Consider the following 12,388-nt stretch of genomic DNA (forward strand, 5'->3'; position numbering starts at 1 on the left):
CCCTCCCTTTTCGTTTTTCCCGGGGCGTGGAGTTTGGACCGGCAGGGTTTGGGGGTGCCTGCGCTCCGCACCCCCCCCCCCCCCCACCCCACCCCACCCCACACAAACACACACACTATCAAGTGAAGCTTTATTGTGTGTGTGTGTGTGTGTGTGTGTGAGACAGCAAATGTACCGGTGACGGGGCCTTGTGGCTGATGGCAAGTGAGGGGGCGGGCAGAAGAAGCGTGACGTGTGTGTGTGTATGTATATATAAACGTGTGTGCGTGCGTGTGGGCGCGTGTGTGTGTTTGGTGTCGAGGGCCGTGTGTGTGTGTTCACAGGCCGTTGCTGTTGCGGTGTGTGAGGGGGGGTTTGGAGAGCTCCACCACGGGCGCCCGGCCCTTGCCGATGACTTTGGGCGCCCGGCGCAGCAGCTTCTGGGCCTCGGTGAAGGCCTCCGTCAGCTCCTTCTTCCACTGCACGAACTCCGGGTCGCTCTGCGCACACACACACACACACAGACACGTCCTTGTTGACCAAACGTCTTCCACAGGGTTGTAGGGTCACGAGACGGGCGGGGGAACTCGTAGATGCGGGGAGGGAGGGAGGGGTGGTGACCTACCTCGCATTGCAGCACAAACTGCTTCCCCCCCTTGATGCGCAGCAGGATGCACTTCTTGTCCTTGATCTGCGTCTCCTCCACCGTCACGATCTGCTCCATCGTCAGCAGGTTTTGCTGCGGGGGGGAAGAGACGGACGACGCCACACACACACACCGCCAGTCACGAAACGAACCGCCAACACGACAGGTCGGGGGGCAGGGGAGGAGGAGGGAGAGATCTGAGAAGCGGGGCCCGGGGGGGGGGGGGGGGGGGGGGGGGGGGGGGGGGGGGGGGCAGTTACGGAGCGCTGTGGGCCGGGGGGGGGGGGGGGGGCCGGGAAAGCCTCTTGGCGGGAACTCGGACGTAAAAGAGACTTCCTCGGTCTCCCCTCCAGCGGGGGTTTCTTTCTTCTAAGCTGCGGGGTCAGCTCTACTCTCCTGGTGGGGTGGAGGGGGCGGGCTCTACTGTGTCTGGAGCACCTGGTTGGCCGGGCGGGTGGGTGAGGGGGGCGGGACCAACGACGGCCTAGCGTGACGGCCCTAAGGACTGTACCCTCGCTCCCCTACTCACCGCGGGCATGTGCCTTCGCAGGGTTTTTGGCCACTTGTCCTTTCGAGAGGAGCCACATAAGGACAGACAACACGGACTTTGCGGTCACGGACAGACGGACGACACACGGACACAAACAGGGGTAGACGTGCGTGCGTGCGCGCGTGAGACTCACCCGTGACTCGCCCTCTCCCCTCCACTCCACCCGGTTGGGGAACAGGTAGAAGTAGCGGCGCTGCCACTGGGTTAGGAAGGGGTTCCCCAGCTTCAGCATGTAGCCATGCATGATGCAGTCCTTCCCCAGGGCGTAGTCTGGAGGGGGGGGGGGGGGGGGGGACGGACACACACTGCGCTCAGAGCCTGCCTGCGTGTGTGTGTGTGTGTGTGGAAGTCGTGGTGTGTGTTGTGTGTGTGTTCAGAGAGTCATCGTGCGTGTGTGTGTGTGTGTTCAGAGAGTCATCGTGCGTGTGTGTTCAGAGTCATCGTGCGTGTGTGTGTGTGTGTCTCACCCTCCTCGTGGCCCAGCTGTTTATTCTTGGCCCGCTTGCGCGCCTCGTTCTTGTCCGTGTCCGAGTTGACGGCCTCGTAGACGGTCTCCGCCACCTCCTGCTGCCAGCGCTCCGAGATGACCAGGGGGAAGTTCTTATACAGCTCCTGATCACTGTCCAGCAGCTGGAGAGAGGGGGGGGAGGGAGAGAGAGACAGACAGAGAGAGAGGGGGGGAGGGAGAGAGAGAGACAGGGAGAGAGAGAGAGAGAGAGAGAGAGAGAGAGAGAGAGAGAGAGAGAGAGAGAGAGAGAGACAGAGAGAGAGGGAGGGAAAAGGCGAGGTTGTGATCAAAGCCAAGACTGCTTGGCAGCCTTTTCATTGACATTTCCCGTGACAGCAAAGCAGCCTCGCTCTGTTCAGGCAGGCTGGTGTGTTCTCTGCTGGCTCTCACCCTTCACACCAGCATTATTAAACACTGATGGGATGTCCACTGCATATCCTCCTGTGTGTGTGTGTGTGTGTGTGTGTGTGGAGCGGGCTCGCTCTACCTTGATCCCCTTGGTGTCCTCCTCGTCGAAGGAGCCGATGTCGAAGGCGTCGGCGGCGTTCACCTCTCCCCTGGGAGGAATGAGGGGAGGGGAGTACTGGGGGAGGAGGGAGGAGAGGGGAGGAGATAAGAGACGGAGGAGAGAGGGGACCGGGGGGGAGGAAACACGAAAGCGGGAGAGGCGAAGACAGACGCGTTTCAGATGTGGCGACCGGGACAACGAGGCACGTCTCGCCACAGCCGTCCCGAAGCGGAGGCGTCACCGCGGCAACCGAGCGGTGACCTCCCCCCCCCCCCCCCCCATGCCCCTGGGAGGCCTCGGGGGCGGAGTGAGCCGAGGGAACTCGGCCATGAACGGGCACCCCCATAACGACCACTGGGCATAACTATGACAACAACCATCACCCCCCGCCCCCAGACTCCGGAGACCCGCCCACATACGCCCAACCGGGCTTACCTTCTGGAGATACACCTGCTGCCAATCGATGCCTTTGAAGAACAGATGCTCCTTCACCTCTGGTGCCCTGTGTGTGTGTGTTTGCAGAGCGACACACGGGGGAAAAAGAGGACGAGGGTCAGTTCCCAAAATACTTTTCACCGCGTCCACCGGGTGGCAGTATTTACCACGGCGTCTCCGGTAAAAAACGAAACAAACAACAGCACACAAAACAGCACAGTCACCCCATTCACAGGTTCGGTGGACCAGCAAGCTGCTTTAATTGGATCCACCCCCCCCCCCCCCCCCCCCCCCGCCCCATCATCCCGGAGGCGATTTCGACCAGGAGTCAGATGGCTGAGCGGTTAGGGAATCGGGCTAGTAATCTGAAGGTTGCTAGATCGATTCCCGGCCGTGCCAAATGACATTGTGTCCTTGGGCAAGGCACTTCACCCTACTTGCCTCGGGGGAAATGTCCCTGTACTCACTGTAAGTCGCTCTGGATAAGAGCGTGTGCTAAATGACTAAACGTAAATGTAATGTAATGGGTCGACCCCCCCCCCCCCCCCGGCCCACGGCCCTACTATCAGGGAGGGTGAACTCCTTTCAACCCCCAGCCGTTGGCCCAGCTGCGGAATCTAATGAGAGCATCAGGTGTAGAGTGTGTGCGTGCGTGCGTACCCTCTTCCCAGACAGCCCAGCCTCTTGGCGACATCTCTCTGCAGAAGGCCCTCCAGTAGGCCTTTCAGCTCCACCGAGAAGGAGTCTGGGAGCTCCACATTCTACAGGAAGAGGAGAGAGAGAGAGAGAGAGAGAGAGAGAGAGAGAGAGAGAGAGAGGGAGAGAGAGAGAGAGGGAGGGAGGGAGGGGGAGAGAGAGAGAGAGAGAGAGAGAGAGAGAGAGAGAGAGAGAGAGAGAGAGAGAGAGAGAGAGAGAGAGAGAGAGAGAGAGAGAGAGAGAGAGAGAGAGAGAGGGGTGGGGGGGGGACATGGAAAGATGAAGGTGGAGGCCTCGTCAGACTAAATCGGTTCAGACGTCCTGGGGCAGTGCTAATCCCCCTATTACCAGCAAGGAGTTGAAATTCTATCTCATGTGGTTCTCGACAATCATGTGCAGATACAAGTCGGGCTTAGCGGAGAGTTTGAGACACCAAAGGAAAGCAATGACTCCGCCCCCTCTGCACGCGCACACACGCGCGCACACACACGTATCGACAATGTTTCAGTATTAAAAACAATCCCGAATGGTTCACTAACAGGGAGACACAGACGGAGCCAATGACAATCTGTGATCGGGGTCTGGATTTAAACAGCACAGAGACGCACAGGGATTACAGGGGATAAACAAGGGTAAGTGGCTGGATTAAAAAATCTAATCTGGATTAGGGTCCTATATGAAAGATCACACTCCACCCGGCCATACAGAGGGCATGCTCGTGCGTGCGCGCGCGCGTGCGACACAGACATGCACAGGGGGGTGAGGACTGTAATGCGATGCCCATGGTAGCAAGCAGGGAGAGAAATGCAAAGCAAGGATGCAAATGCCCTCTCTCCTCCATGTTTGTCCAGATCTCTCAACCATGGCCAGGTACAGCCCCCGGCAGAGCACACACAGGAAAAAGAGAGAGAGACCGTAGAGAGAGAGAGAGAGATCGTAGAGAGAGAGAGAGAGACCGTAGAGAGAGAGAGAAAGAGAGAGAGACCGTAGAGAGAGAGAGAAAGAGAGAGAGACCGTAGAGAGAGACCGTAGAGAGAGAGAGAGAGACAGTAGAGAGAGAGAGAGACCGTAGAGAGAGAGAGAAAGAGTAGAGACAGTAAAGAGACAGACAGTAGAGACAGACAGACAGACAGTAAATAGAGACATACAGACAGTAAAGACAGACAAACAGACAGATCCTGGAACACACACACTCGGTAGGCATCGCTTGTCAACAGCCAGGCGTGGACCAGGAAGGAAAGCGCGCTTGCATGTGACAAGGGCACACACGGAGAGGAGAACCGGCCCCGAATACACATACGTAAACATACAGAACCACGCACTGGTCCTACGCTGCGTGCGGACGTACCACAGTGTCAACACGGCCGTGCCCACATGCCGTGTCTGGCCTGTGTACGCGGCGACCTGTCATGTGGCATCGGCGCTTGACAGGGTGCATACGGGACATTGGCCGCGCGTGTGCGCGCGCGCGTGACGGCTGGCGAGGTGAGTGTTTACCTCGAGCGCAGACGAGGGCCTTACCATGGTGAGGGTCATTCGGTCGATTTCGTGTTTGTCTTTGGTCTTGTGCTGTCTGAAGGGACTGTGCCTGGAGAGAGAGAGAGACAGGAGAGAGAGAGACAGGAGAGAGAGAGAGAGAGGGAGAGACAGAGAGAGAGAGATAGGGAAAAGAGAGAGGGAGAGACAGAATCCCCCGCCCCCAAAAGAGAGAGATGGGGGGAGAGAGAGAGAGCGAAGAGGTCGTTACTACCACAACAGGAAGGACGAAAAAAGGGGAAGCCAATGCGAGAGGTGGCCGTGATAGAAAAAGGGTTAAGGAAGGAGGAGAAGAAGAGCGGACTCTGGGGCCAGAGTGAAGCCCACACCTCACCGGGTAGGATCGGAGGGGAGAGGAAATTCAACTGAACAGCCTGTTCTGACTGTCCTGACCCCACCACACATACAAACCCCCCCCCCCCGGCCCTATTCTGGTCTTTGAAGTGTCCAAACACGCTCACACTGACACACACACATCAATGGAGGAACACGTCAGCCTCCAAGCCAGCCACCTCTTCCTCCCCTCTCTCTCCCTCCCTCCCTCCCTCCCTCTCCCCCCCCCCTCGCTCCACTTCACGCCGTACCTAGCGCCACACGCGCACGGACGCGCGCGCACCTCCCTTTTCAGATATCTGACCTACTGGGCCCGGACCTCTGGCATTTACACACTCCAGATCAAACGCGCGCTCGCTCGCACGCGCGCTCGCACACACATCAAACAGAGGTAAAAGGGAGAGGGAAGGCAGACGGGTGTGTGTGTGTGCGTGTGTGTCTGTGGGGTTGTGTGTGTGTGGGTGTGTGTGGTTGTGTGGTTGTGTGTGGGTGTGTGGTTGTGTGTGTGTGGGTGTGTGCGCGAGGCGGGCCGTACCCTCGGAGCAGTTTGAACAGCATGCAGCCCAGGGAGAACCAGTCGGCGCTGCTGTCGTACGCCGTCCCCTTCTGCAGCACCTCGGGCGCCATGTAACCGTGGGTACCGCTGTGGGGGAGGGGGGGGTGATGGACACAGCAGAACGTCAGCGTCGGCGAGCCACACACACACACCGGACACGGCTCTTCGCAGACACCCCCCCTCCCCCCCCACACACACCACCACCCTCCTCTTCTCTACGGCGTCTACTCACACGCTGGCGTGCGGTTTCTTCTTGGAGAAGTCGCAGGCCAGACCCAGGTCAGAGATGCGCACGTGACCGTGCTCGTCCAATAAGATGTTGGCGGGCTGACGAGGAGAGAGAGAGACGGAGCGAAAGGAAGAGAGAGAGAGAGAGATGCACACCAGATGAGGGTCGGAAACGGTGTTTTCAAACCACAAGCATTCGTCGCGCTTCAGTTTCTCGACACGTTCGCACGAGGGGGGGGGGGAGAAAAGAATATATATCACACGGCGCACAGGAAGTGTCCCGGCCTGCTTAGCTTCTGCTGCTTCCCCTCCACGACCTCCAATGCGTCTGTCGCTGGATAGCGGTTACTGTCAGCTCATCTCTCTGTCTCTCTGTCACTCTCTCTCTCTCTGTCTCTCTCTCTCTCTCTGTCTCTCTCTCTCTCTCTGTCTCTCTCTCTCTCTCTCTCTGTCTCTCTGTCTCTCTGTCTCTCTCTGTCTCTCTCTGTCTCTCTCTCTCTCATTTAACTCATCAGAACAGAGCAGTAGAATCCAGATGGGTCAGACCACCAGGACAGGAGTGTGTGTGTGTGTTGGGGTCTCACCTTGAGGTCCCTGTACACGACAAAGCGGTTGTGCATGTGCTCCAGCCCCAGGATGATCTCGGCCGCATAGAAGCGCATCTCCTTCTCGCTGAACACGCCGTGCTGGGAGAGGTGGTAGTGCAGGTCGCCTCCTGCACGCACACACACACACACTTACATTTAGTCATTTAGCAGACGCTCTTATCCAGAGGGACTTACAGTGAGTACAGGGACATTCCCCCGAGGCAAGTAGGGTGAAGTGCCTTGCCCAAGGACACAACGTCATTTGGCACAGCCGGGCATCGAACCAACAACCTTCTGATTACCAGCCCGACTCCCTAACCGCTCAGCCATCTGACCCCCCTCCCCCCCCCACACACACACACACACGGAGGAGTCAGCAGGAGAGCAATAAGATCGCCGACCGGCCTGATATCCGTCCCTAACCTCTGGGGCGATGGCGTTGCGATGGCGGATGAGGATCAACATGCTACCCCTGTGTCTGCCCGGACACGTTTCATATCCTGCCTCCCCCCGGCAGCCACAACAGCACAGACCCTCGGCGATGACGAGCAGGAACCGTAACAGTCGCCCAAACGGATCGGCCTCCCGTCTCACGACAGACAGGTGAGAGATGGAGGGGGCGGGAGAACTCAACCCTGTGTGTGCGTGTATGTGGGGGAAATCCAAGGACTTGCTGGGGGGGGAAACCCAATGTGAAGCGCCATCAGCAGCTGGGCGCGCGGCTCCGTCGTGTCTGGGATCGACGGGATTCACCCCACAGGCGGAATCGACCAGGTGCCGGCCCTGTGCAGCCCGGTTGGCAGCGCAAGCCGACCTCGCTCCGAGGAGTCCCGACGTGGTGAAGCCCTTCCTCGGGTACCGCGGCTGTCCCGTCCCTGATGTGGGATCCGGCTGACTGAATGACAGACATCTGGTGGCTGCTGTGTTGATGCCCCCTGTGTCTGCTCTGCTGTGGGCCTCTGGCCTTCATGCCTCGGAGAGACGTCCCCCTGTCTCTCTCCCTCTCTCTCTCCCTCCCCCTCTCTCCCTCTCTCTCCCTCTCTCTCTCTCTCTCTCCCTCTCTCTCTCTCCCTCTCATAAACTGGTTGTCCAATGATTATAACCCCTGAACTATTTCCACAACAGAGTGTGTGTGTGTGCGTGCGCGCGCGTGCCGCTACTGTGAAGCCAAGAGTGTTTTCTTCAATCCTACTGGCTTGTAGGGTTCGTGCTAACGTATTCGAAATGGATAAATACATCGACGTAGCGCCCATATATGGAACCGTGTCTCTGCGTGGGGAGGATCAGAACCTCCCTCTGATTGGCTGGCACATCCTGCCTCGGGAGAGAGGACCATGGGAAGGAATGAGGGATTCAGGGAAGAGGAGAGGAGGGGGGGGGGGGTTCTGTACCGTTCATCAGGTCCAGGATGAAGCAGAGTTTGTCGGGGGTGTGGAAGGCATACGTCATACACACGATGAACGGGCAGTCCTGGAGAGAGGGAGAGGGGGAGAGAGAGAGAGAGGGGGAGAGAGAGAGAGAGAGAGAGAGAGAGAGAGAGAGAGAGAGAGAGAGAGGGAGAGGGAGAGGAGAGAGGGAGACAGGGAGAGAGAGAGAGAGAGAGTGAGAGGCAGAGAGAGAGAGAGGGAGGGGGAGAAAGAGAAGGGGAGAGAGAGAGAGGCAGAGAGAGAGGAACAGAGAGATAAGTGAGACCGAAAAAGAGAGAACAAGGGAGAGAGGAGCGCGAGTAAATGATCCGAATCCCCCTCATCACATCGGCCACCAGGGCCAGTGGCGTCACCCAGAGGGGGGTGACGCGGGCGCTCACGGTGTCACAGAGTCACACTCACCCCTGTGCTGACCAGCGACAGCATGATCCTCTCGTTCAGCGCCAGCGTCTCGCCCTGCTTCATCTTAATCCTCTTCTTATCCAAGCACTTCATGGCGTACCTAACCCCCCCACACACACACACACGCGCGCGCACACGAGAGGGGGTCAGACGGTAATCGACGTGCCGGTTTCACTGGGTGAGAAGCGGGAGTCCCGCGTTCCTCCGGTGCTTTCCGTGGGCCCACTCACATCTTGCCGGTGTCGGCCTTCCTGCAGCCGTACACCTCGCCGAAGCCGCCCCTGCCGATGATGCGATGCACGCTGAAGTCGTTCATGGTCAACTGGGGGAGGGATGTAGAGAGGGAGAGGGAGGGAAAGAGAGAGAGATGAGGAGGGAGAGAACAGGGAAGAGGGAGACGGATGGAAGGAGAGAGGGAGAGAGTGAGGGAGAGGGTGAGGGAGAGGGTGAGGGAGAGGGAGAGGGGAGAGGGGGAGGGGGAGGGGGAGGGGGAGGGGGAGGGGGAGAGGGAGAGGGAGAGGGAGAGGGAGAGGGAGAGGGAGAGGGAGAGGGAGAGGGAGAGAGAGCCACAGTCAGCTTCAACCCCCTCAGAGTTCTCAGAGTTCAGCCCTGTGACCAGATGTTCGTTAAAGCCCAGCAGCATCCCCTACTCACATGAATGTTCAGCTCCACATTCTTCCACTGGCAGAAACGGGTGAATTTGTCACTGTGGAGGGGGCCGAGAGAGAGAGAGAGAGAGAGACAGACAGATGGAGAGGGGGAAGAGGGAGGGTTAAGTCTAAAGGCAAGAAAAACAACGAACTGAACCCACAGAAACCCCCTCAGCCACCTGCACCGGCTCACCTCTCTATGAACTTCTGGAATATAGTCCCTCTCAGGCTGTCGCAGATCTCCACTATGTACGGCTGCACACACACACACACACGCGCACACACACACACCGAGTTAGAATGGTAGAAAGACTGTGTGTGTGTGCGTTGCAGCAAACGTTTCAGTGTATGTGTGTCGTGTCTGCGTCGTGTGTGTCCTGTCTGCGTCGTGAGTGTGTGTGTGTGTGTGTGTCGTGACCGTGAGATAAGCATGTTTACCTGGAAGAGAGTGGGCGGCACTTGCTTCTTGGCCAAGTGGGTCTGCACATGGTCCACTGCCTTCTTAGAGAAGGGCTGGCAGGGAGAAGGAGAAAGAGGGGGAGAGAGCAAGAGAGAGAGAGGAAGAGAGAGGGAGAGAGAGGGAGAGAGAAACAGAGAGAGACACAGAGAGAGGGAGAGAGAGAGAGAGGGAGAGCAAGAGAGAGAGAGGAAGAGAAACAGAGAGAGAGACACAGAGAGAGAGAGGTGAGAGGTGACGTGAGGGGCGCCAGACACCAAGGTCCAAACAAACATAGCCTTCGGACTCACCCCAACTGCGACGACATAGACTCGTGTGAACCGATCCCCCCCACCCCCCCTTGAAATGGGTGGGAGGCAGTCCCCTGTGTGTGTGTGTGTGTGTGTGTTCAGGCCGCCCTCCGCTGCGCTCCTGACCCCCCCCCCCCCCCCACTCACCTGTCCTCAGCCCAGCTTGGCTCATACTTTCATCTACCGTGACATATACGGGGGCTGCGGGGGGGGGGGTGGAGGGGAGGAGGGATTTGAACTCGCGACCTCTTGACCTGCAGTCAAATGCTCTGCCACCGAGCTCGACGACCAACCTTGTGTGTCCTGCGTGGGTGTGTGTGTGTGTGTGTGTGTGACTACGCCATCGGTGCCTTCCTTTTCACAATGACAGGAGAAAAGGTGGGTCCAGAGGGCTGGGGGGGGGGGGGGGGCGTCGCAGGGCGTCATCACGCTCGTCTCGATTTAGCCGGGGTCAGGAACCAGCGTTTGGCGTGTGAGTGATGGGAGGATGTTGTGACGAGCCCAGACACGGACACCGGGCGGTCAGAGCTGGCGCTCGTCCAACGCCCCAGCGCGCAGACCGTGTTGCTGACACGCGGAGGGGGGGGGGGCTGTCACCGCGACCACGGCGATGACACGAGCCCTTGGGGTAGGTGCTGCGGCCCCCTGTGTGTGTGTGTGTGTGTGTGTGTGTGTTCTCACATGTGAACAGGACAGCAGCTCCTTCATGATGTAGCCGTCGTAGATCTGTCTGCTGCGACACAACCTCTCCTCCTCAGAGTCCAGCTTCTCATAGTCCCTAATCTGGAACGCACACGCGCACACACACACACACACACAATCAGAAGACACAATCACACGTTTCTCAGCGTCCTAATTCAGGATTAACCCAAATCTCAAACATCACATGCACTGTAATCCCGTGCGCTGTATACCCACAGACAGCCACACACACACACACACACCCCAGCCCACAGCAGAGTCGTCCTCCTCACCTCTTCGTAGAACTTGAGCTGAGGCACGGCCTCATCGATCTCCGTCATACAGAAGTCCTTAAACAGCAGGAAGCCTGGGGGGGACACACACACACACACAGAGGAACACACAATGAGCCTCCACGCACACACACACACGCGCCGTCTCTCCGGAGCTGTGCGGGGTCCAAAAATAAAAACGACAATACAATCAATGCGGTTTGTATTGACGTTGAAGACATACAGGAGAGCAGGGAGACGGCAGAGGGAGGAGGAGGTGGAGGAAATGGCCTGAACGGTACGCTGCTCTTGCCCTCTTGGCTACACGGCCGGGGGCACCCCATTTCACTCAGGTGTGCGTGTGTGTGTGTGTGTGTGTGTGCGTGCTAGTCCTTGACCACAGCAGCGACCGGGCCCAAAGCGGTGGCACAGGGCCGGAGAGCAGAACAAAAACACGCGCGCTCGAGCGCTCGCTCAAACGGCCCACGCCAACCGCCGAGGCCCAAATCCCACTCGAGTGGATTAGCCTTAATCAACCGCCCGAGGACTTCTTCCGCGAATCCGATCTGGGACGCGGACAGACGGACGGAGGGAGCCGTTTGACGCGTCACCCCGGTCAGGTGCACTCTGACCCAGCCTGAGGGGCCCGTCGAGCCAAGTCAAAGTAGGCCACAGAAGGAGGAAATAACGCCCTTTTATGACCATGGATCCACACAGACACACACACACGAACAAACCTTAACGCCCCGTCCCGAAGCTGCGCGTGGGCGGGCCGCAAGTGCACACACACACACACACACAGAGAGAGAGAAAGCATGCAATAAATCTCACGCTCAGAAACACTATCTACAGAAACCCATCTGAGCACAGAGCCCTCGTGTTGCCATGGTAATTGCCTCGGTGGCTGCGAGGTGTGTGTGTGTGTGTGTGTGTGCGTCGACGCCGAGCGGCTGTGATCTTCATCGCGATGCCGTTTGAACACCGAGCGCTGTCGTCCACACGGCCTATCTGGTGCTTGATGGGTGTTTTTTTTTTTTCGTGTGAATGGCACAGCTAGCTGACCCCCCGCCCGCATGCCTTCTGCATAGGGGGGGGGGGGAGGCTGGACGTGTCGGCGGTACGTCCGTCGTGTTGTTGTGGCTCGCGTGGCTGTGTGTGTGTGTGTGTGTGTGTGTGTGTCTATCCTCCTGTGTCCGCTTCTCCCTGTGCCTTTAGCTGATTAGCATCCAGCTTTAGCACAGCCGAAATAGAAGACTAACGAGATCGCACGCACCCGCCCGCCCGCCCGCGCGCACGCACACACACGCACACACTTCAGCCGAGTGACTGAAGGTCGGGGGGGGGGGGGGCAGGCAGAGAGATGTGCGTCCGGGGCCGGCCACAAGAGGAGGTCAGGGACGCGAGGGGGCCGCCGAGACAGACGAGAGCCACCACACCATCCCCCCCCCCACATCGTCTTCTCCCGTCTCCATGGCAACCCCGGTTCATCTCCACGGCGACCCCAATCCTTGCACGCGACGAGGCCCCACCCCAGAAGACAGGAAGGAGTCGGCCGGGGGGGGGGGGGGGGGGGCAATCGACAACACAGGCACGCGCGCCGGGTAGAGATGGAAACGCGCGCGCGCACACACACACACACACACACAC

At 58.7% G+C, this 12,388-nt stretch overlaps 1 protein-coding gene across 1 annotated transcript in view; it reads right to left on the reverse strand.

The window, feature by feature from the left end:
• Window positions 1–101: 101 nt before the first annotated feature.
• Window positions 102–12,388, reverse strand: part of grk3 (G protein-coupled receptor kinase 3) — a 27,454-nt gene continuing 15,167 nt past the window's right edge. Inside the window, exons 3-21 of the mRNA XM_084693279.1 lie at window positions 10,763–10,836; window positions 10,470–10,571; window positions 9,480–9,554; window positions 9,235–9,296; window positions 9,046–9,097; window positions 8,622–8,713; window positions 8,392–8,491; window positions 7,954–8,032; window positions 6,560–6,690; window positions 5,980–6,074; window positions 5,727–5,834; window positions 4,844–4,910; window positions 3,287–3,387; window positions 2,627–2,693; window positions 2,171–2,266; window positions 1,643–1,805; window positions 1,309–1,445; window positions 605–718; window positions 102–479 (exon numbers count right to left, since the gene is read on the reverse strand). Coding sequence (XP_084549405.1) covers window positions 318–479; window positions 605–718; window positions 1,309–1,445; window positions 1,643–1,805; window positions 2,171–2,266; window positions 2,627–2,693; window positions 3,287–3,387; window positions 4,844–4,910; window positions 5,727–5,834; window positions 5,980–6,074; window positions 6,560–6,690; window positions 7,954–8,032; window positions 8,392–8,491; window positions 8,622–8,713; window positions 9,046–9,097; window positions 9,235–9,296; window positions 9,480–9,554; window positions 10,470–10,571; window positions 10,763–10,836 — 1,877 coding nt within the window. The 3' untranslated portion in view covers window positions 102–317. The remainder of the gene's footprint in view (window positions 480–604; window positions 719–1,308; window positions 1,446–1,642; window positions 1,806–2,170; window positions 2,267–2,626; window positions 2,694–3,286; window positions 3,388–4,843; window positions 4,911–5,726; window positions 5,835–5,979; window positions 6,075–6,559; window positions 6,691–7,953; window positions 8,033–8,391; window positions 8,492–8,621; window positions 8,714–9,045; window positions 9,098–9,234; window positions 9,297–9,479; window positions 9,555–10,469; window positions 10,572–10,762; window positions 10,837–12,388) is intronic.

Source organism: Hypomesus nipponensis, chromosome 27, assembly GCF_054491055.1.
Source record: "Hypomesus nipponensis isolate SF chromosome 27, ASM5449105v1, whole genome shotgun sequence".
Classification (NCBI taxonomy): domain Eukaryota; kingdom Metazoa; phylum Chordata; class Actinopteri; order Osmeriformes; family Osmeridae; genus Hypomesus; species Hypomesus nipponensis.